The sequence below is a fragment of the Oryzias latipes genome, chromosome 7 (assembly GCF_053564925.1).
Source record: "Oryzias latipes strain Hd-rR chromosome 7, Olatipes_Hd-rR_3.1".
Lineage (NCBI taxonomy): Eukaryota > Metazoa > Chordata > Actinopteri > Beloniformes > Adrianichthyidae > Oryzias > Oryzias latipes.
Window position 1 is genome coordinate 23,673,087 of NC_136243.1, and position 22,326 is coordinate 23,695,412.

At 38.5% G+C, this 22,326-nt stretch overlaps 2 protein-coding genes across 4 annotated transcripts; both read left to right on the forward strand.

Moving 5' to 3' along the window:
- Positions 1 to 1,848: 1,848 nt before the first annotated feature.
- slc61a1 (solute carrier family 61 member 1) lies at positions 1,849 to 11,889 on the forward strand. 3 transcript variants are annotated; one of them, XM_020704668.3, is made up of 13 exons: positions 1,973 to 2,032; positions 2,926 to 5,720; positions 7,380 to 7,476; positions 7,613 to 7,701; positions 7,835 to 7,899; positions 8,006 to 8,059; positions 8,148 to 8,198; positions 8,408 to 8,447; positions 8,653 to 8,690; positions 8,849 to 8,936; positions 9,040 to 9,135; positions 10,346 to 10,399; positions 10,509 to 11,889. In XM_020704668.3, exons 2-13 carry the CDS (start codon positions 5,706 to 5,708, stop codon positions 10,656 to 10,658), a joined length of 837 nt encoding a protein of 278 aa, XP_020560327.1. In that variant the 5' UTR covers positions 1,973 to 2,032; positions 2,926 to 5,705; the 3' UTR covers positions 10,659 to 11,889. The 3 variants fall into 3 exon arrangements, with proteins under 3 accessions (XP_004070507.1, XP_020560327.1, XP_004070506.1); XM_004070458.5 differs by having other exon boundaries at positions 7,380 to 7,470; XM_004070459.5 differs by lacking the exons at positions 7,380 to 7,476; positions 7,613 to 7,701; positions 7,835 to 7,899; ... (6 more) ...; positions 10,346 to 10,399; positions 10,509 to 11,889 and having other exon boundaries at positions 1,849 to 2,032; positions 2,926 to 5,041.
- A 181-nt stretch (positions 11,890 to 12,070) lies between these two features.
- Positions 12,071 to 22,201, forward strand: senp1 (SUMO specific peptidase 1). Its single transcript, XM_004070711.5, has 18 exons — positions 12,071 to 12,753; positions 12,915 to 12,973; positions 13,081 to 13,262; positions 13,399 to 13,474; positions 15,204 to 15,402; positions 15,485 to 15,629; positions 15,721 to 15,839; positions 16,131 to 16,411; positions 16,525 to 16,588; positions 18,298 to 18,336; positions 18,437 to 18,521; positions 18,607 to 18,744; positions 19,299 to 19,430; positions 19,603 to 19,806; positions 19,888 to 19,967; positions 20,054 to 20,138; positions 21,176 to 21,271; positions 21,354 to 22,201. The coding sequence occupies exons 1-18, from the start codon at positions 12,620 to 12,622 to the stop codon at positions 21,414 to 21,416; spliced, it is 2,181 nt and encodes a 726-aa protein (XP_004070759.1). The 5' UTR covers positions 12,071 to 12,619; the 3' UTR covers positions 21,417 to 22,201.
- The last annotated feature ends 125 nt before the right edge of the window (positions 22,202 to 22,326 follow it).

Here is a 22,326-nt window from a genome sequence, read left to right on the forward strand (position 1 = left end):
GATCAGATTTAAATGCACAATCCAGCCAATGTTAAGAAATTTGACAACTGCCCCTCATCTATCCTTTGGTCTCTTTAGACATTTCATTAGGGTCTTTGGGGAGGAAGTGGGCCCGTGACACACTTTGAAGATTGGTTTACTTGGTAGCATAAGCTTTCCCCTTGGTGACAGTCCTGTGATCTGCCCCTCTTGATTTTTGATTGCGCATCAGACATAAAGGTCCATTTGTTGGGAGGGTGCTTGGATACCACTGCTAACACACATGATGTATCCATACTTTGCCCCCACCCCCAAATTTAACTACACCTTTTAGTACATGTGAGCCTTATTGCAACACATAATGCACAGTCATACAAACTCATATTGCACAATGAGGGTGGTGGCCATTGAACCTGAAACCTCTACTCCATTCCTTTTGGGGGGGGGGGGGGGGGGGCAGTAACTGCCATGATGGTAGTTGCTGGATCCCTTGGGCTTTTGCTTCACAGGCCTGGTAGTCCTCTCTCCACACAGATAGATGGAGCCCTGAGATCTCTGGTCATGCCATGAATCAGGAATCACAAAACAGCTGAACTGGGGGGTGTTCACGTCATAATGGAGCTTGTGGCGCTCAGGACTCCTGACTGGTGGCAGGCCTTTTATTTGGGGCTGGAGGGGCTTCTGGGTGGCTGAGGTTATTTACTGAACCCAGGGAAAGGAGGACGATCTACTCTGTGCCCAGGCAGGGGCTTCTGCATGTGTTCTCCTGCACCTAAGGTTCCTGGCCCTGTTTCAGGATAGTTGGTGTCAGATTGTCTGAGGGTGGTTGTCCCGTGATTTGCCTCTCTGTGAACAGGGGGCATCTGGAAGGCTCTGACTGGCATTCTCTGGGCTTTGAGTAAATGGTAGAGCTTCTTACCTTTCTTTCCACATTCCCATTACATAACATCATTGTACACAACACACCCACCTCAGCATCCCGCATGCTCACCCTTGCACAACATTTGCATGCACACAGGTATGACATTATGTGTTGCATGTGTCTCTGTGTGTGCGTGTATACAATCAATGTGCGTGAGTTCTTCTGTATGTCCAAAATATAAATGAGTTTGACATGTTTATGATGGTTTTTGCAGTTTTGTGTGCCGTTTGGGTGTGTGCTTGAGTATAAAAAGCCTTTGGTTAATCTGTGTTAGCAATAATGATAAACATTTAGCAATTTTTTATGCCTCTTTTTCTATCCCCATTTTTAGCGTTGCCTTGTTGTGAACAGCTCCCCCATACACACACACAAACACACGCACACCCACACACACACACACACACACACACCCACGCACACCCACACACACACACACACACACACACACACATACAACATACTATAACTCCTCTCTTTATTCCTCTATCCTTTTATATTCAGTCCAACACTTAAAACAAGTACAATATGCCTATATAAGAATTTATATATATACAGAAATACATATTAAACAGTACAGACCAAACTGTACTGTACTGTATATTAAATACAAATACACACCTTTTATATCCTAAAGATCAAAAATGGAACAGAAAAAACGTGAGAAAAGTGCATGAAGGTTTCTGAAACCGTTTAAAATTGTCACCAAGTAGTCTGAGTATACTTGAAAATTGCTATTTTATTCACATGGAATATGAAAGTTTCTATTTATAGAATCTGCATGCGTCTCAAACAAAAGCAAAACACACACAACTTTCCAGGAATAAATACTGTATTCCATTTCATCATTTCAATGTTTAAAATGATACGATAGAGGATATTATTAGTTATGTATTCAATGATTGCATCTCTAGGAAATGGGTGTTCACCGGCGTCAAGCACCTGCTCTCCAACCAAGCACCAACAGAACACCAAACAGAAGATCCACGGCTGCCCCCTGGTGGCGTAATAGTAGTAAGCACCAAATCCAGGAAGTGAATGTTTTAACGTGTGTACTGATTCTGCTTCCTTCTCGTTCAAAGCTGATGCTTGCAAGGGGACTTGCTTGATATGGGACGGCTGTCAAAAATCACGGTAGGACTGGTTACGTTGGAAAATGTTGTATTGGGATAGAAATCTAAAGATGGCGGTGCCACTCATTTAGTCAACTTATTTTGCACTAGCATGCAGCTAACGTTAGCTAATAGCAAACGGTCGGGGTTCACTACTTTCTTTCAATTTCTAAATTAATTAGCAGTGTTTAAGTTACCGAAATTGTCAGTGTTAAACTGTCATAGACAACTAAAGTAAAGGTTAGCTAATCCACATTTAATTATGCGCTGCATTGTATAATTAAAAATCTTGTTTTTTTTGGTGTTTTTAAAATGTGGCATTTTTCTCACGATGGACTACTAGTAGGATATGTAAGAAATTGAAGATTAAAGCTGTATTTCTGGGTATGTCTTTATTCAATTTGTTGTGAATCAAGAGCAGACGATAAAAATGCCGAAGCCTCTAGCTGTGACGTAGTTGATACTTTCGGGCCACAAGCTTCCTGCTCTGCTCAATTCTGATGCATCCCCTTATACGACCATGTACGTCTTGTTTTCTTCGTCTGGGCAGGCATCTGGCTCAAAAATGTACACCTGGATAGCTCAGATATTGCTCCGCATTTTTGTTGCACTGTTAGTGTTAGGTTATGGGTTGTAAACTACTTGGAGATGGTGTCAACACATGGATGACAGGAAGTGGGGGCAGGCTTACCCTGCGGCAACAGTCTTGCCCACAACTCGGAGGTGAATTTCTGATAAATTCCTGCTGATCTGCAGAAACTATGTCCTTAAAGAAGACAGGTTTTTTATTTTGACTAAAACATTATAATCAAAGTGAAAAGACCACCAGGAACGCTTTTAGAATAGATAAATATATGATTAAAGTGGGTCATAAAGACACATTCAAGTCTAATGTTTAATTTTCCCTTCCTGTAGGGGCTGAGGAGCAGACGGAATAGAATTGGAACCACATCAGTTTCCCTGTTTTAACCTCAAGCGGATGCAGTCTCTGCCACCATGCTGGTCACAGCTTATCTCGCCGTCATTTTCCTGCTCGCCCTGTGTGTTGGCCTGGAGCTGACAGCACGCCGCATCACACCGCCTGAGTCCACTCCATCAGCTGTGGCTAACCCAGCTTTCCGGCGTTTCCAGAAAATCTTCCTGAGGGCTTACCTTTTGGCTCTGTGGGCAGACTGGCTCCAGGGCCCCTATCTCTATAAACTCTATCGCCACTACAGCTTCCTGGAGTCCCAAATAGCCATTTTGTACGTGTGTGGCCTGGCTTCGTGTGTTTTGTTTGCTCCCTTCTCGGGCTGGCTACCTCAAGCCTTGGGCCGCAGACAAACCTGCCTTCTCTTCTGCCTGTGCTACTCTGCTTGCTGCCTCACAAAGCTTTCCAGAGACTACTTTGTTTTGATTGTGGGCCGTATTTTGGGGGGCCTGTCCACATCCCTGCTTGCTACCACATTTGAAGCCTGGTATGTGCACCAGCATGTAGAAGTCCAGGATTTTCCAAAGGAATGGATCCCCAGCACGTTCACCAGAGCTGCTACTTGGAATCACGGCCTTGCTGTGGGAGCTGGGTTGGTGGCCAACTTGCTGGCTGAGTGGCTCCACTTGGGCCCAGTGGCTCCATTTCTCCTGGCTGTCCCCTGCCTGGGCTGCTGTGGCTGGGTGGTGCTAACAGACTGGGGGAAGGAGGAAGCTGAAGGCTGTCCTGAAGGGGACAAAAAGACTCTACTACTTGGTACTCAAAATGGAGGTGGTCCCCGTTTAACTGCAAAAGGCAGGTTCTCGCGAAGCTGCCATGAAGGGCTGCGTTGTTTGCTGTCAGACAAAAGAGTTCTCCTTTTGGGTGGAGTACAAGCTCTGTTTGAAAGTGTTCTTTACATCTTTGTTTTTCTATGGACTCCAGTTCTAGACCCTCATGGGCCTCCTTTGGGAATAGTTTTCTCTTCCCTGATGGCTGCAAGTATGGTCGGCTCCTTGCTGTACCGCCTTGCCACTTCCACTCACTACCATCTGCAGCCTGGTCACGTGCTCTGCCTCGCTGTTCTGATGGCATTCTTCTCCTTTTTCATGCTAACCTTTTCTACTGCACCAGGACAGCCGAGACCACACGAATCTTTCTTGGCCTTCCTCCTGCTGGAGCTGGCCAGTGGTCTGTACTTCCCAGCAGTCAGCTTTCTGCAGGGCAGAGTGATTCCAGAGGAAAAGCGAGCCGGTGTGTTGGCCTGGTTCCGGTTGCCATTGCACCTGCTGGCCTGCCTGGGACTCCTGGCGCTCCACGGGGAAGTATCAGGAATGGGTGGAGGAGAAGGCGGGGGTGGCACTAGACATATGTTTGGAGGCTGTGCCGTCATGATGCTGGCAGCACTGATGGCTGTCGTGAGTCTTTTCACTCTGGGTAGAAACGATGCTGACCTGAGACTTGAAGGAACCAGAGGAGATGGGGAGATGTTTTAAGAACTGGAAACATTCAAAACCTGGACTCCACAGTTCAGAAGGGCACATTTTGATGATAAAACATAAAAGAAAATATGTTGGGTAAGTTCGTATTTTGCCAAAGAAGGAGATTGACAACCTCCTAAAAGGCTATAGGGTTAGTTTACATTTTATTTCACATCACTTGTTACCGTTTGGTTCTTTATTTAAGAAAAACTGTAAACACATGTAAAGCAAAATACTTGGGATTCAACCAGGAAACTGGAAACTTGTCCATTTTTTTTAACCATTCCTCTTATCATTCCAGACTGAATATATGGAGATGGTGTTATTTATGGGATGTAATTCATTCATTTTCTATAGGGTAATCAGTTCAGAGGTTTTTAAATGTCTTTCAGAGACTATTTTAATTTTTTTTTAAATCCCAGCAAGCCTTCACTTCAATATCTGTTATTTTAGTTATTCCTTCAAGTGTCTTACAATCATTTAGGTCACGTTTTGTTTGGGATTTTTTCTTTTTCAACTTCAGAATATTTTGTGCACTTTGCTTGTTGCAAAAATGTTTATCACACTTTTAATAAAATATGCACCTGATATCTGTTAAAAATGCGGATTTATTTTTTGCTGTCTAAATTAATGATGAATTTGTAAAACAAAACAAAAAAAGCACATTACTTAAATACTGCTCAAGTAGAACATTACTGCCTAAAAATAACAGTTTAGGGTCTTTCATTTAGTGAGAATATCATAGAAAAGATACGTTGGCAGTGTTTTAGGAGACCTGCAATAAGGTAAATCTTTAGGTATGGAAAATATGTCTAGTAAGATTGATCTTGAAACTTCTCAAACGTTAAAACTCTCTCAACCCCTCCCTCGGCTCCCTTAAATCTGCTGCAATCTGCCTGATTTTTCTGGACTCATGTCCTTGCAACAAATGATTCAGTACCATGCCTCCCCCTTTTTTTTTGGTGTTGTGGTACAGTCCTAGGTCTTGTCTATGGCTCTGCGTCATCTGGATGCTACTAGAACATCCCTGTTTAGGTGAGGGAGGGGGGCCATCTGCACGCTTTAAACTGCGTTTGTTTGGGATTACATCACATCACATGTGAGAAGCTTCGGAGCAGGCAAGAAAGACACCAAAATCTGAGATCCTGTCTCTGCGTCACCAAGCCTTGGTTCGATTTCAGAGCTACTAAAACAAGGAGGGAAACACTCGATCCTCTCATACTGGTTACAAATCAAGACGACCAACTGGAACAAAGGCTGACATCATGACACAGGGCAAGGTATGAACTGGTTTGTTTATATGTCATGTCTGTTTCTCTATTAAATCTGTCTAGAAAAATATTGATCAGAATTTATGCATACGTCCACGTTATTACAAAAGAGGTAGGCAATATTTCCAGCCTGTTCTTTGCTGAAAGAGATGCTCAGGAAAGTGCGTCAGTAGTAGTGTCCCTATGACGACCTATTTTTTATAGATGATGGGTTTGACCTAGACTAACCCTTAGAATTGGCCCTTTCTCATCAAATAGTTACAAGACCTGATGTTCTCTTTACAGTGCTGACAGTTTAAAATAACCTTTTTGATCATTGATCTTTAAAAGATAAACTCTCCAACGTGCCTGTCAAAATATTATGCAGCAACTGTGACTTGAAAAATTAATGAGAAAATATAAGATCTACAGTGCAATTACAGTGGAGAATTTTTTCTGGTTGAGATTTAGAGTTACATTTCAGTAAAAGTTGTGACAGCTGTTTTGGAAGCAGTAAAATGAAGTCTAAAAGCCGAATATGGAGAGAAATCAGCTGAATTTATCTGAGGGAATTGGTTTGGAAGCATCACTTTAAAAGGAAAATGTGGAAGTCACTAAACTAATTTAGAAAAATGACAGATTTCATTCAAAATAAAAGTAACTCAACAGAAACATGTATAAATAATTAGATGAAACAAAAAAAAATAATACTGGTAAAGTGAATGACTCATTTTGAAAGAAGTTACTCAAACGTACCTAAGACAGCCTTCTGTGATTTTAGGACTGAGTGATGCCTCAAATACATTTGATCAAATTAATTAGCAAAAACGATTTCAAAAATGAGCTGACAGGAACATTCTTATTAGAATAATGTGCTAATAGAAACCAAGTCAGGTGGAGCAATAGTTTCCCTGCTCTCTTTAGGGTCAGCAGTGGGGTTAACCGAGGGTGCTCCCCTCACCAGCCTCATTCAATCTGCACACAAATAAACTCTCAGAATAACAGCTAGTCTATAGAACAGACCGTGTTGTCTGGTCAACCACTTTATCTTTGGAGATGTTTTGGTGAGTCTATCCAAGAGCAGAGCTACATTTAACAGCTGGTGAGTTCTGAATGCAGAATAAAATTTGATCTCATTTTTAACGCCAGGAAGAGTGCTGTTTTAATTTATAGATCAACACAAGATGACACTATATATATATACACATTTTTGTCCCCTCAGCACAGATGCCACCTGGCAATATTAAAGTATCTTGGGTTCTTCATTACTGACAGATGTCTGATGGTGATGATATCAATAGGCAGGGTTGTATGTCCAAGATAACAGGTGGCCTAGCTGGGAAGTTCATCTTTTGTTCACACTCTGCTAAATTAACTAAACTGCAGCTCTGTGGAAAAACTACCTGATCTATGCTGTAAATTCAGATAGCAAAAAATATCTGCTGAAATTTACTATTTAAATTTCTACGTATTTTTATGTTAAATTTATTTATTTCTATGATATGTGCTTTTTTGGGAACAGGCCTAAAGTTTGCTTATAAAGGTGGTGATGAAGATTTTATGTGTTTAACATTTAGATCGGTTTTAAGTTCAGGTCAGCTGTGAGGCAGGCTTTTTTGTCACGTCAACATTGATTTATCTCCCCGAGGACTCTTGAAAGATTAATTAAAATGTCTTTTTTCCAAGCAGCTTTCACTTGCTAACAAGTCCACTGAGGGCGCCTCCAGTGAACAGGCCTTTGTGGCACCATCTCCTCCAACATATGAGGAAGCTACAGAAAGTACGGGTGAATTTTGCCTAAATTTACTCCTAAAACTAACTATCTAATTTAGCAAAACATTTGAAATTATTCTTTTTTTTTTGGTGATAAATGTGTGTAGTGTTGATAGTGTTGCATTCATTAGATAACTTGATATCTTTAGGCATCAGTGCTCCATGCTACAATGATGTGGAGATGCTTACAGAATTCACCTGGGATGATCGCAACATCAGGAGAGTCTTCATCCGTAAGGTACAACATAGGTTTATTATCTAAACTATTAATGACAGTGCAGTGTTTATGATTTAATTAGTGTAAAAAATGTAAATCTTTTGGCTTCAGATGAGCCACTTATTAACTATTTATTCACATTTATTCCCATAAGGTGTACACCATTTTGTTGATCCAGCTACTGGTGACTTTAGCTATTGTGGCTCTTTTTACATTCTGGTGAGTTTTGCACCTTCGTTTGAAAATATTCATGTTATTTTAGATTGTGATCCATGTGATTCAGTAAAAATGCAGTGACTGATGTGCCTAAGGCTTTGTCTTTCAGTGACCCCGTAAAGGATTACATTCAAACAAACCCTGGGTGGTACTGGGCATCATAGTAAGTAACTAATTTAAACAGAAAATTTGATTTTTCTTGTGTCAAACATCCCCAAATGTAGCATTTAATAATGTTATTTGTTTGACAGTGCTGTGTTCTTTGTGACTTACCTGACTCTGTCATGCTGCTCTGCACCAAGGTAATGGAACAATTCTGAAGTGATTTACCATCATGAACATTTTAGGGTTTTTTTAATCAGTTTTTTAATCTGTCTGATAAAGCTCTTAATGTTTAAAACAAAACAAAAAAACAAACAATAACACAACAACATGTGGAAGTTTTTATTTAAAAGAAAGGATGAAAAATCACCCTGATTATTAAGAAAATGTCTCATTTTTATTCCTGCAGGAGACGGTTTCCCTGGAATCTGATTCTACTTTCCATCTTTGTAAGTATAAAGCTGTTACAAAACTATCATTAGTTTCTATTTGTCTAAAAGCATGTTTTAAATACACAGACTGTTATTTGAATTATAAAGCTAAAGTAGATTGACAGATTACTTCTTCTTTATAGACATGTTCTCTCACAAGTCAATGTAAAAATATACACAACCAATCATGTTAAGAGCATGAGTGTTCTTTACTTTGTTACAGACTCTTTCTCTGGCCTACATGACATCGATGCTGTCCAGGTATCATTCTTTATATTTATCTGGCAGCCTTGTGGCTTCTTACTCGTATTCTATTTGTCTGCAAATTCCGACAGTGTCTGATACTTCTAATCCTACATTTTCTATCGGAATTTTGTCAATGAGAGAAGCTAAATGTAGCATATCCATTCTTTTTACAGTTTCTATAACACCAAGTCAGTTGTGATGTGCCTAGGCATCACAGTAGTAGTCTGTCTCCTGGTCACAGTCTTCAGTTTCCAAACTAAGGTGAGAAAATAAAAAAGCATGTAGCTATAAAAGTACAGTAGTCATTCAGATCAAATACCTCTTCATGTTTTCTACAAATGATGATTTTCTATCTTTTTTGTAGATCGATGTTACTTCATATCAAGGAGTACTCTGTATCTTCTGCATGGTTATGTTCATCTCCGGACTGTTCCTGGCTTTTGTCCTCCCTTTTCATTATGTAAGTCAGATTTTATTCCATAAGGAAAAATACTGAAGATGATTTTGATGAAGTATCATTTAAATAATTGCTAGATTAAGATAAACGTTGAAACTGAAGATAGAAATAAAATGTTATCTAAACATGGAACTGTTCCGAGAAACTAGGAATAAACTTAATGAGATCGCTATTTCACTCAAGCTTTCTCAAGTCCTATCCTTGATCATATTCAATTTCCTGACTCATCATGGATATGCATGAGGTCAGGATTAGGCGGCATCCGTTTTCAAGGCACAAATTGGCCCTTTGGCATCATTTTTCAATTTAGAGAAATCTGATACAGTTGTAATTTGACTTCTTAAGAAGGAGGCTGTGTCCAAATGCTAATGGAAAGACATTCTTACAAAGTTGGTATTGGTCACAAAATGAACCTGTGATAGAAAAAAATACCAAAAACCAAAGTGTGTTTGTGTAATTTAAAGTATTTTTAAAATTAGGCTAACATTGGCTTTTCTGTAATGATCATCATGTAAATATGTCCAATTATAGTTGATGTGTGACTCTTGTCTTGAGGCTGTCTAGATGGCCTATGGGGTAAAGTTAAAATGTCTCAGTACTAAAGTTATAAAGGAGCGGCCATGATCTGCAGCTCTTATGACCATAGGCTGAGAAGTTGAGCATCAGTAGATTTAAAGATAAGAAACTGATCTGCTGGAACCTCAAGAAAGTTACACCATCATATATGATAAATGCTGATATAACAAAAGTTTGCCATTTGCTAACCACATAAAAATAATTATTGCCAAACGGCCAAAATTCTGTTTTAGAACAAATTAAGAAGAAGATAGGTATTGCTAAAATTACACATGTAAATAGACCAAAAGCATGGTTGATGGTTAATCAGGCTAATCCTACTATAAATTATAAAGAAAAAGTTCAGCCACAAAGGTTCAACTGGACACCAGTGCTTTTATTTTAGCCTACTCCATCTGGAATCAACCAAAAGAATTTGACATGATAACAAAATATTATCTTACATAACATCATATACAACAGAGGTGTGTTAGCTTTGTTTGTAAAAAAGGAACACCTTTTTTTTTCTTTTAACTTTTGAAGAACTGTGTATCACATAAGGAAAAGATCGACATACATACGTTTCAGTTTATCATGATTTTTGTCGGCATGCAAGATTTGGAGAATCATTTCTAACTTGCAATTTTTTGCAAAACAGGTACCTTGGTTGGATTCGGTATATGCTGTGCTTGGAGCTATTCTATTCACTATGGTAAGAATACAGTCAAGACAGTGATAACAAAGCAAGTTGGATACAAACATGTCGTATTGGTAAAAACTAAATAATGCAAATGTTTTTTTTTTCTTTTTATTTGTTTCAGTTTTTAGCATTTGACACCCAGCTCCTAATGGGCAACAAGCGATATACCATGAGCCCAGAGGAATACATCTTTGCCTCTCTCAACATCTACCTTGATATTGTGTATATCTTCTCATTTTTCCTTCAAATCGCTGGCACCAAACGGGAATAAACACATTTCTACAAGTGGCATACCAGTGTGGCATTTTTATGGAAAATTAATCAGAATACAAATTGATTCATTATTACAACAAAAAAAATTGCATTTTAAAAAATGTATTAACACATCTATTCACACAAATCCTTGTCCATTTAAAATTAATAGTTAATTTTATCCAAAGGACTTCGTAAGTTGGTGCATGAGTAGCAAAAACTAAAGTCAAAGTCAAAACCTTCTTTTATGAGCCGAAGTTAGGACACATTTAAGCCTGTAACTCAAGGTAGCAAATTAGCTATACCAACTGAAATCACTACATCTTTTTCCATTCATAGTTGATAAACTACATTGGCAGTGATGACGTAAAGCTGTTTATGTATGTGAAACTTGTAGCTTTAGAGTCTCATTAGGATGTATTGAAATCTATAAAACAAAATGCATGAGTGCTATGAATGATATTCTATGCTGAACTCGGTCATTCCATCTCTAGAAAAATGAGTGTTAACTGTTGCTTTCACGAGTGAAGACACAAGTTTATCTTTAATAGCTTTAAACGTGTTAGTGGTTATCCTGTGTTTTTCTTTACATCTGATCTTGTCTTGTTACTGTGAATTTCAAGAAACCTCCTCTGTACTGTAACACTTAAAAAAAAGTTTGTTCTGAAATATAAAAGACAATCTTATTAAGTTTCTGTTGGCCTAAGGACTATGTTACTCATCTTTTTTTTCTTGTCTGTCTATTCCATTTAATTTTTATAAAGCTGTTTATGTCTAAACAGTTTAACAGACCTCACATTCACTGTAATCATTCTGTTTTCGAGCTTGTTTAGTATTAGTATTATTAGTAGTATAACAAAAGTATTTAATGAATTTGAAATATTTTAGGATTTGTTTGTTTATCAAACTTTACAAATGCCTTTTAATTCTATGACTGTACACGTAACAGTGCCAAACAAACAGATTTGTTATATGTTTTGATAACATATTTTTGGAAGGATGATAAAGCTATTGTTCAGATTTAAATGTTTATTTTGTATGAAGTACAGTATTTTTAAAGAAAGATAAATAAATTGCAAGCTTGATTTAAAAGAATGGGTATAAACAACTTTTTACTTGGTTTATTACTTGATTGCTGTACATTAGAAGTGACTAATACATATCATTGCAGAATTGCTGTTATTCAAGACATGTCTAAAAAACTGGTCATAGGTCTTCCTTGTTTCAATAAATTGTTCTCAAACACCAAATGTTAGATTACTTTATTCTTTACTAATGTTAACATAATTAAATTCCCACATTTGAATAAACAATTTATTAAATATATGTTTACAAAATTTACATCTATAAACTTTTATAACTGGCATTGTTGTATCAAATAACTAAATAAAATAAAAAAATATATATCTACGGGTCACTGATTCCGGATTTGACGTCAAATTAAATGTTTACTTCCGATCTGTGGTCCGCCAGTTAATTTAGTGTAAACTTGATTGTCCAACATCGAGCTGTCCAATCGGAACGCAGGATGTTGCAGCGTGAGAGTCAGCCATGTTGTGGTTTTGAATGAGGAAGAAGCGGGAGATGTTATTTAAATAGTTTATTTACAAATATAGCCATAATAATGTCTTGTAAATAAGTTGGGCTGAGACAAAAAATGATAGCAAAACGTCCGACATAGCTCATAGTGACTTAACGTCTTCTTGTTTAGAATTTAATCACGCGACAGTTAATCAGCCGCGTAGCTAACAACGCTAGCTAGCGTGTTAGCTTAACAGCGCCAAATCCAGGCTAACGAGCTAACAGTTGTGTCGGGGGAAGTATAATGGTTTATGTTCGGATTGTTAGCGTCTGTAACCACATCAGCTAACCTACCTCAGTTGAATGAAGCGCTTTAGTTTCTTTTGATTTAAGCAAAATAAGAGCAGCTATAACTATTTAACTTTAAGCCAGTGGCATAATTTCTGAAACTTTTGAGCCATGTTAAATAAAATCTACGAATGGGTAGGGACAAGCTTTGCCAATCTTCGAAACGGGGAACCAGCTCCGCAAAACTCACGCGAAGACCAGTCAGCGTCTATCGGCGAATTGAGAAGAAAAAGAACAGTTGAATGGTAAGAGGGTTGATTGCTATTTATTTAATTTGAGATTTAAACATTGTAAGCCAATAGGTAGCGCGAACAAGTTGACAATTAAGCTGACTTACGTCTAATGCGTGTTGTTGGACATATTTCTTTCTGTAATTGTAATGTTGTTGTTTGTGTTTCCCTCCAAGTTTGCAAGATGGCCATAACATCGATCAAGATGGTTTGATGATTAAGAGAACACGGATGGGTACATGCATTATCATCATTTATTATACAACATTCAGATATGCGTGGGTTTGGGTATACAGTTCTATTATATTCTTTTACTAAGACATCCTTGTGCGTTTTTATTAGGAGAACTTATTGATTCAGTCAAGAGTGCAGCCGAAGGGGTCAAGAGTCACAGTACCTTTGTGTCAACTTGGATGAAGAACAATGCAAGCCCATCTCTAAGAAATATTCTCCCTACCTCCCCTGGCTTGCCTTCTGGAGAGACACAGCCTTCAACATCATCAGTAGCCTTGACAAGGAGACCAGTAAGGCTTCCATTTTCCTAGTTTCCCCTTGATACATTGTCAAAACTTCTTTAATGACAAATATATTTATTTATTTTTTTCTTTATTATTTTTTCTTAATGAAAATTCTTAGTGTCTCTCTTGTGTTTGATCCAAGATCGCTGACAGGAATACATTGAATAAGAAATTTGTTGCTCCTTCAACAACTTTGGAATGGAAAACGTCCAAATCAGGTAAAACTGAAATTCACAAACTTCTGAGGATTTTGTATGAGTTAAAGTGATATACAAAATGTATTCTACTCAATTCACTGCAACCTAGGACTGGGAAATAATTCTAATGTACCTTTTATAGAAGATTTATTTTTGGGAAAATCTGGATTTTTATTCCAGCATCCTGCTGTCTTGGGGTTTCGTTGTTTGGAGGAAGGTCAGCCCACCCGTATCTCGCAACGCACAGACATTAAAAAGTAACTAACAAAGAAGAGCTTGTTAAAATAATGGTTTTGTTCAATATATTCTGCTATTTGTAATTTTTGTTTTAGAAAGTAAAAGAAGAGAGGGCAAAAATTGATTAAAATTGGAAATGGAATTTGTTGTGAAAAAATTAGAAATTGTGTTTTTAGGACACATTTCCCAGCCCTACTGCAGCCTTACACTTTTTTTAGTTGAAAAAAAGCATCCTCTTGTGTAATTTTATGTTGGAAAATATGTTGTTTATGCAAGTACATATACTACTGATGTTTATTTAATCCTCTGTGGAAAGTGAAAGGCAAATTTTAAAAATGTGTGAGCTTGTTTTTCCACTCCTTTTGCTGTTGAATTCTTATGTTAAATCTATAAGCTCAAGCACAGAGAGGTACTTAAATTGCACAGTGGGTTTATACACTAAAAAGATCAGTTGATTGCTGGATGTATTATAAATTTGTCTTGAAGAGGTCAGAGCAATTTTCTGAACTTCCAGTCGGACATGGATGTACTGCAGGGGAGTCATTTCTTGAATTTAGCTAAATAACCTTTTTTTATGTAGAAGTGTGTTCAGAGACTATACTTTCCAACGAATGCAACCAAGACATCTTACGTGAATGCTGGCAGAGTGCAGAGACGGTTCCTCCTTTCATTCATTCATCTTCTTTACCGTTTATTCCCTTTCGGGGGTCACGGGGTTGCCGGAGCCTATCCCGGCCACTTGGGCGTAGGCAAGGGATGCCCTGGACTGGTCGCCAGTCTGTCGCAGGGTAGAATATCCTCAATCACACATCCATTCGCTCTCACACTCACACCTATGGACAATTTAGAGTTGCCAATCAACCTATGAAGCATGTTGGTGGATGGTGGGAGGAAGCCGGAGATCCCGGAGAAAACCCACGCATGCACGGGGAGAACATGCAAACTCCACACAGAAAGGTCCCCATTGATGGTGTGTTTTTCATGTCCCCCAGCCAGGACTTGAACCGGGGGCCTTCTTGCTGTGAGGCAAGAGTGCTAGCCACTGCGCCACCATGCAGCCCACGGTTCCTCCTAAATTGTAAATTGTCAAGCAAGCTTGATGATATTTGCTATATTATTTCACAGATTATTATAATTTAACGGTTCCTCCTAAATTGTAATAATCTGTGAAATAATATAGCAAATATCATCAAGCTTGCTGTTTATTGGACGTTTTTTTATCAAACACTTCAGGAAATATGTTACAGAGCATTTGAGGTAGTAGTATATATTTGTGTGATAAAAATTTCAAAGAAAATGATGTGGTTTTGCGCACTAAAAAAATAGGGGGAAAGCAATTTCTGATTCCAATTTTAATGGATGAGGATCCAACTCTTCCATGCAAATAAGTTTCTCCATTTTTGTGGTCTTTCAGTTTCAGAGATTAAACTGCAAAGCCCTATAGAATGTATATCCTTTTAAGGGTTGCCAGGTTTTTAACATATTTTTTCCTTTTGATGTTTCCTTTTCTCAGCTTTAGAGTTACTGCGCAATGAGAAATTTGTCAAAGGGTCAAAGGTCTGCCGGCGGCAGATGTGCATGGGTCTTGCCCATCGTGAAGTGCCAAAAACAAATGGACACTCGGTCAACGTGCCGCCCTTGGCCACCCCCAAATCTCATCTCAATCCTCGATTAGGCAGGCCGTTGAATTTCCGAGCTCATGGAACATCAAGGTATTTGGTTTATTTGGGTTTCAGTAGTTGCCTTTGGTGCAGTGTGTCAGATAATGATTTGTGATTTCTCAACTGTTTCTAGTTCGTTTAGTGAAGTGGGCACGGCGAGCAGCTCTGGCACCGGCATGTATGAAAAGACATTTCCAATCAAACTGGTTCAAAGCCCCACTCACAGCACCTCTTCCAGCCACTTACCAAGGACCAAACAGCACTGTACAGCACAAGAGGTCAGACATCAGCACGAGACTCCATCATTGTCTCTGATGAAACTGTTTCCACTGTTCTGTGTGTAAATCCTTTTGTTCTCTTTAACCTCAGTCCATTTGTGAAGAAGAGAAGGAGATCTACCGGCAGCTTCTGACCATTGTAACTGGTGGCCAGTCGTCTTTCCTTCACAACGGCAGCTCACACAGCATTGTGAGATCGCACAGAGATTTGTACGTATGCAAAAACCAAAACCCTAAATGCAATGTTTTAATGGTCTTCAAGGGGGGTTAAAAGTATTCTATTGCTTTTAATACCAAATCATTAAGTTACCTTCCTTTATTTAACTGAAAGTTCAAATGTACCACTTTTCTGTCTAAATAATAGTGTTACATTTCTAATGTCTTAATATTTTGTTTTTATCAAAAATAATTATGACCTTAGTCTACATAAAAAACACCCTTTACTGAGATGGTTCATGGCTCTGTCTGTAGTTTCAACGTGTTCCTGGTTTGTTTCTGCAGCACCAGCTTCCTCACCAGCCGAAGACTGCTACAGTTCTCCTCTCCAGCTCAGTCTGCAGCAGGAGGAACTTCAGAGGAACCCAGTAACTCTCCCAGCCCAAGGGCGACAGCCAGCCGGTGCTCCAGCAACATCCCCAGTCCAGAGGGGACTTCCATGCATCCAGGGATCCAAACGTGGTCTCAAGACCCGGACACCAACTCAAGCAGACCAGCCGCTCTCTCATCAGCTCCGTCTCCATCATCTCTACAGGACAATACCTCTCAGGACACACAGTCATCAGGTGAGCTATGCAAAAAAGGATTTTGACGGAGTCTGAAATGAAAGCGAGTAAAACTGTGGGTTCCTTTTTATAAATATAAATCTTGAAATTTTTGCATTTTTCTTATCTTGCAGCTCAAGATAGCGACTCTGTTATCATTATTAATGAACAAAAGGGTAAAAGACAAGACAGCTCAAGGTTAGTATTTGTTCTTGTTTAGAGTAACCTTTTTATCAAGCTACTTTTATCATGGTTTCTTTTTATTTTAAATGTACTTTTATTATAAAGACCACGTCTAGATTCTTTATACAACATTGTTGATGCTGATCTGTCCTATTTAGAAAATATAAAATACCAAAAAGAATGATTGGATCTCAAAACTGACAGGCATGTTTATTGCTGTGCTGATGCTTTGAATTTCAATTCAGCAAAGAGTCAAAAGTAAGTCCACCACAGCTGATGCATCATGGGAAAAAAGCATCAGTCTTTCCGTGAGGCTATTATTGTGTCTTGAATACATATTATACACTTGATCTATCATTTATTTACTGACATCGTTGTATAGGATCTATATGTGCAGTTCAGTTCATGTGGTCAGTGTTTTTTCAATTTTACATTGTAATCTAAAAAAAGAGAGAAGTTTTTAACCTTAAACTGATTTTCCCCAGTGAGGCATGGTGGTAGGACTATTATGCTGAGGTTTTTTATTTTGTGCTCACACAGATAGAGGCCTTATTAACCCTTTAACACCGGAGAGGTGAACAGCGATGCCTAAATAACACTGGCTATTTGACCTACAGTAATTCTTCAAGCGTTTGAATCGTCTGATTCTGACACAGAGAAAAGCTGCTTTTCATATCGGCTGTGCGACTTTATGCGACACAACAGCACAAAGCTGCTTTTCTCTGCAACAGAATTGACAGATTTACTTTAAAACACATGTGTCAAACTCGCTGGCCAAATGTGGCCCTCCATGTCATTTTATGTGGCCTGAGAGAGCATAAATGTTTTATGAAGGAAAAATAAAAATTGGTCTGTATTTATTTATATCTAGGGCGAATTGGACTTGAATTGTACTTTTTAATTTATCGGGAGGGATTTTGATCTCATTTGTAGAGGAATAACAAAGATTATGACAGCGTTCTTCAAATCGAGACTGTACTGTAGAGGAAGCAGATTGTCTTATAAGGAAAACCTTGTTCAGGAAACAAAAACACAATAATTGTTGAGGTTAGTTTTATCAGAAACAAATATGTCTGTCAGGTCTGTCGGGTAAATCAGGTCTATAAAAAAAAATTGTGAAACTGCAGTAACGTTTTTTCTCCTTGTCTTACATTTTTATCTCTAAACCTCTAAAAAATTAACCTTGATCGTTCATTTTTATCATGAACCCATGTTCCTTTTTCGTTGGCTGCAAATATGAAAATACTGGCATCCTTCATTCTCACACACTCAAAAATAAGTGGAGTTTATTTTAATGTTTTTATAAGATTTCATTTTATATTTTTATACATATGGAATTAATTGACTGTTCAAACATACATTTGTTTAACAAACTTTATTAATCAAACATACCTATTGAAACAAAATAATGGAACAATATTTATGGAATTCTGGTCATGAATATATATTAGTTGTCTTTGTATTTGCTGAGGTTTTAAGGCAGGGACATCTCAGGTGAAACTTTTGAGATGGCTGCGCTTGAAAACTACTTGCAGTGTAATCTGATTACAGTCCCCAATCCTCACCAGAATCTTCGATTGTGATCAGATGAAGCTGTGATTTATAGCTGGGGTAGTTTCCATGCTATCCCAATACCCTTCCAGTTATATTTAACAATTCTTCATGATGTTTTTGCTGTTATTGTTCTGAAAACTTTTAACTTTATCTCTGTTTAAATTTTATAGTGTGCCATGCTTCCAAGCTGAGTTATGGATCAAAGAATTGTAAGCAACATTACGTTTTCTATTGGGCTATATTTTTTATTGGCATTGCATTTGAAGTGCTTGAAGACAAAAAATTTCTATAATCAATTTCTGTTCTCAGGACAAGTATGTACGATTCTCGAGCAAGAGAAAGACGAAGACAAATAGAGGAACAGGAAGCTCTGGCCGCCCGGTTGCTGCGGCAGGTAACTCTTCACCTTCTGTGGTCAACTTTACCTCTGCCTGGTTTCTATATCCCTGTATTTAACATGTTGTTGTTATGGCAACCAGCGCTTGTCTAAAGAAGAACAGCGTAGTCCAGATGTGGAGGTCCGAGTCAGAGTTCCTCTGGAAAAGGAGGTTCCTTTGACGATCGTAGAGGAAGAAAAGCCTTTGAAAGAGAAACCAGAGTTTCCTGAACTTACAGAGGTTTGTCTATTCAAACATCATGAATCTTTATTTACTGATCATGTTTAAATATGTGAACCGCCAAAAATAGACTTGCAGAGTAAATGCTCATTCAAAAATGAAAAACAGTGTTGAATGTTTGCAGTGTACTGCTTTAAGACTAGAATGAAGGAGGAAGCTTGCAAACCTCTGAACAGAAAACCTGCCATCAAGGGATAAAGTGGTAGCGTTGCTTTGCTTCAGGAGGAATCTATGCATTTCTCTAAACAGACATAATCATGTTTAAAGAAATCGTGGTAAATAATATCAGTATTTTTTCAAAATCGGCCAAACAAAGCTTCAACTTGGGCACAGAAAAGCTAAACATGACTGCTCCCCTCCAGCTCTGTCAGAGAGAATGGGCCAAGAAGATGTTGACAATTTAAAGACAGCCGTTCTGTATTATTTAAAAAAAAAAAAGACATTAAACTTTGGGAAGTTTTATAAAAAAAAAAAGAACTATTTGAACACGTTCAGGGGGAATGTGGTATTTCCTCTGAGTTTGTTTTCATGTTTGTTTTATGCTTTTTTTATAGAGCATGGAGGCCGAAGTGAGCAGGGCACTTAAGGGCGGCAATCCTCACGAAATATTAAGTGAAGGGTTTGGTCTCAGCCTCACACGAAAAGATCTGCAAACCCTCAGCAATCTCAACTGGCTGAATGATGAGGTAGGAGACACTTTAAACCTTTTCAAACAAAATAATTGTAGGTAATTTGTCCAAATTCCAAATCACAAATAGAGTTCCATGTATTGGTATAGAGAAATGCATTGCTCTTAGTTCACATTCTATTAATTTGTTCAGTTACTGTAAATGTATTTGCTTCTTTTTATTATTCCAGGTTATAAATTTTTACATGAACCTGCTGGTTGAACGAAGCAAGGATCCCAGTCTGCCATCGGTCAACACCTTCAACACTTTCTTTTACCCGAAGCTGTGCAGCAACGGTTATTATGCTGTCCGCCGCTGGACCAAAAAGATGGACATCTTTGCTAAAGACATTCTGTTGGTTCCCATTCACTTGGGGATGCACTGGTGCCTCTCGGTGAGCCTGACTACCTGTAACTTGTGAATTTGAACACGAGGAAGTCATTTAAACCACTTTTGTGTTTTTGTGTTGTTTCAGGTGGTGGATTTCCGCAAAAAGTCCATAACATACTTTGATTCTATGGGTGGGAAAAATGAAAAAGCCTGCCAGGCATTGTTGTAAGTTTCTGGTGTGTTGTGGAAATGTTTGAAAAACAACATGTACGCAATAATGAGTACTTGTATCGTTTCCTTCCACTCCACAGTAATTACCTGCAACTAGAAAGTAAGGACAAGAAAGGCAAAGAACTGGCTACCTCAGGCTGGACTCTGCACAGCAAAGAGTCAAAAGTAAGTCCACCACAGCTGATGCATCATGGGAAAAAAGCATCAGTCTTTGCGTGAGGCTAATTGTGTCTTAAATACCTATTATACACTTGATCTATCATTTATTTACTGATATCGTTGTACAGGATCTATATGTGCAGTTCAGGTTAAAAAAAATGACATCAGATGTAAAAAGCGTTGCATAATAAATGTGGTCAGTGTTTTTTCAATTTTACATTGTAATCTAAAGAAGAGAGAAGTTTTTAACCTTAAACTAATTTTCCCCAGTGAGGCATGGTGGCAGGACTATTATGCTGAGGTTTTTTTTTTGTGCTCACTCAGATAGAAGCCTTATTAAAAGCCTTTAACACCTGATAGTTCACCAGCGACGCCTAAATAACACTGGCTATTTGACCTACAGTAATTCTTAAATTGTTTGAATCGTCTAATTCTGACACAGAAAAGCGGCTTTTCATATCGGCTGTGCGACTATATGCAACACAACAGCACAAAGCTGCTTTTCTTTGCAAAAGAATTGACTGATTTACTTTAAGAGTATAAGCACCACACTACTGTAAAGTGTTGCATATCAGTGCAAGGCTGCTTTTTTCTGCTGCACAATCTGCTGGATTTATGGTAGTTTGATAAATGGTTGAAAGAGGTTCATTAGTCAAAAGAATGTAAACACTGGAGGTAAAGCACTGCCGTTAAAGGGTTAAAAAAAAGAATTACATTCAATTTTAAAAGTTTTGCATAAAGAAGTCTGCTGATAGTCTTAGAAACTCCCCACTGGTTCTCCAAGTTAGATGGCGACCTGACGTAAACTCCAAATAGTTTCTTAGGAGGTTCTGAATCGGCCCTCTTGAATCCCGATCATACAATAGTTCTAGTTCCAGACTGGGCAACAAGCAAGGTGGATTTCAAAAGGAGGACTCAAAAAGTTGAAGTCTTTTTTGCTGTTCTTCCTGCAGAGGTCGTTCTTGAGGTTTCAGGCCATGGAACATTTCAGCATTAGACACCGTGTGTTTAAAGTAACGGTTGCATCCTCCCTTTGCTTTCAGGAAATCCCTCAGCAGATGAATGGCAGTGACTGTGGAATGTTCACATGTAAATATGCTGACTACGTTACCAAAGACAAGCCAATCACATTCACACAGGTGACCTCAACCACCAGCAACACTCCTCATTTTGTTCTGTTGTCATGAGCTGCTCTCTGAGAATCTGTTCTTTTCTTGACAGAAACACATGCCCTACTTCAGAAGGCGGATGGTTTGGGAGATTTTAAACCACAAACTCTTGTGATGTCACCTGTATAGCTGGCTCACCTTTTCGTGAGATGGATGAACTCTTTCTCAGGAGGATCTGCTGGAGATGGTTCTTGTTTTCTGGGAAAGACTTGCACACCAGCTCCTCTTTTCAGGAACCAGTTGTTTTTTTTTTATTCACTCAGCAGACGGCTGCTGTTGAGATGAGATGTTTCCAGTCACTGCCTCCCAGCCCTCCAGTAGGACATTGCGTGTCGGCAAAAAAAAGAGTCTACAATATTGTACAACTCAGACAGAACTGGTTCTGAGTTCACCGTTGTGCTGACCTACAGCTCTTTACAGAAGTGCATTTTCTAACAAGAATCAAGCCCCTGATGTGTGGCGGTATTGTTATGGATTTACAGAATTTTTTTTGTAATACAAAAGGGCTGCCAATATTCAGTTGGTCACTTTATGAATGACAGCATTTGCTTCTTTTTGATAGACAGTAGCTGACTGACATGAAAAAGACGGAAGCACTCCTCAGTTTTGTCAGAAGCTGCTGCATCAGAGTCTGGTTTATAATTCAAAGGTAAAGCTGTCTGACCTTCACTCCCTCACAGCAGGACAAAAAAGTGTTGGCATTTTCTTGTTTATTATTATTAAAATTGTAAATGGAGTTTCAAAGTATATTTTATGTATCAGTCTTTGTTCAGCAGTACGGTTCAGGGGCATATACATTATATTTTGTACATACGTAGAACATAGAGCCTACTATGTAATAAACATTTTTTATTTTATCTTGGCCTAAGGATGTTTTACAAATAAAGTGGTCCAAATATAGTGATGCTTGAGTATTTTTTCAGCCTTTCAGACTGTGTGAAGACTTCACATTTGATAAATCTGAAAAGGTTTTACAGTGTCTGGTTTTGTTTTCTGGTCAAAACAGATCCTGGTAATTTGGGAAA

Coding starts and splice junctions, on each gene's coding strand:
- slc61a1 (XM_004070459.5), top strand. CDS start 3,007: ATGCTGGTCACAGCTTATCTCGCCGTCATTTTCCTGCTCGCCCTGTGT.
- senp1 (XM_004070711.5), top strand. CDS start 12,620: ATGTTAAATAAAATCTACGAATGGGTAGGGACAAGCTTTGCCAATCTT. Junction 15,403..15,484: donor CGAGCTCATGGAACATCAAG/GTATTTGGTTTA, acceptor AACTGTTTCTAG/TTCGTTTAGTGAAGTGGGCA. Junction 21,272..21,353: donor AGCCAATCACATTCACACAG/GTGACCTCAACC, acceptor TTTTCTTGACAG/AAACACATGCCCTACTTCAG.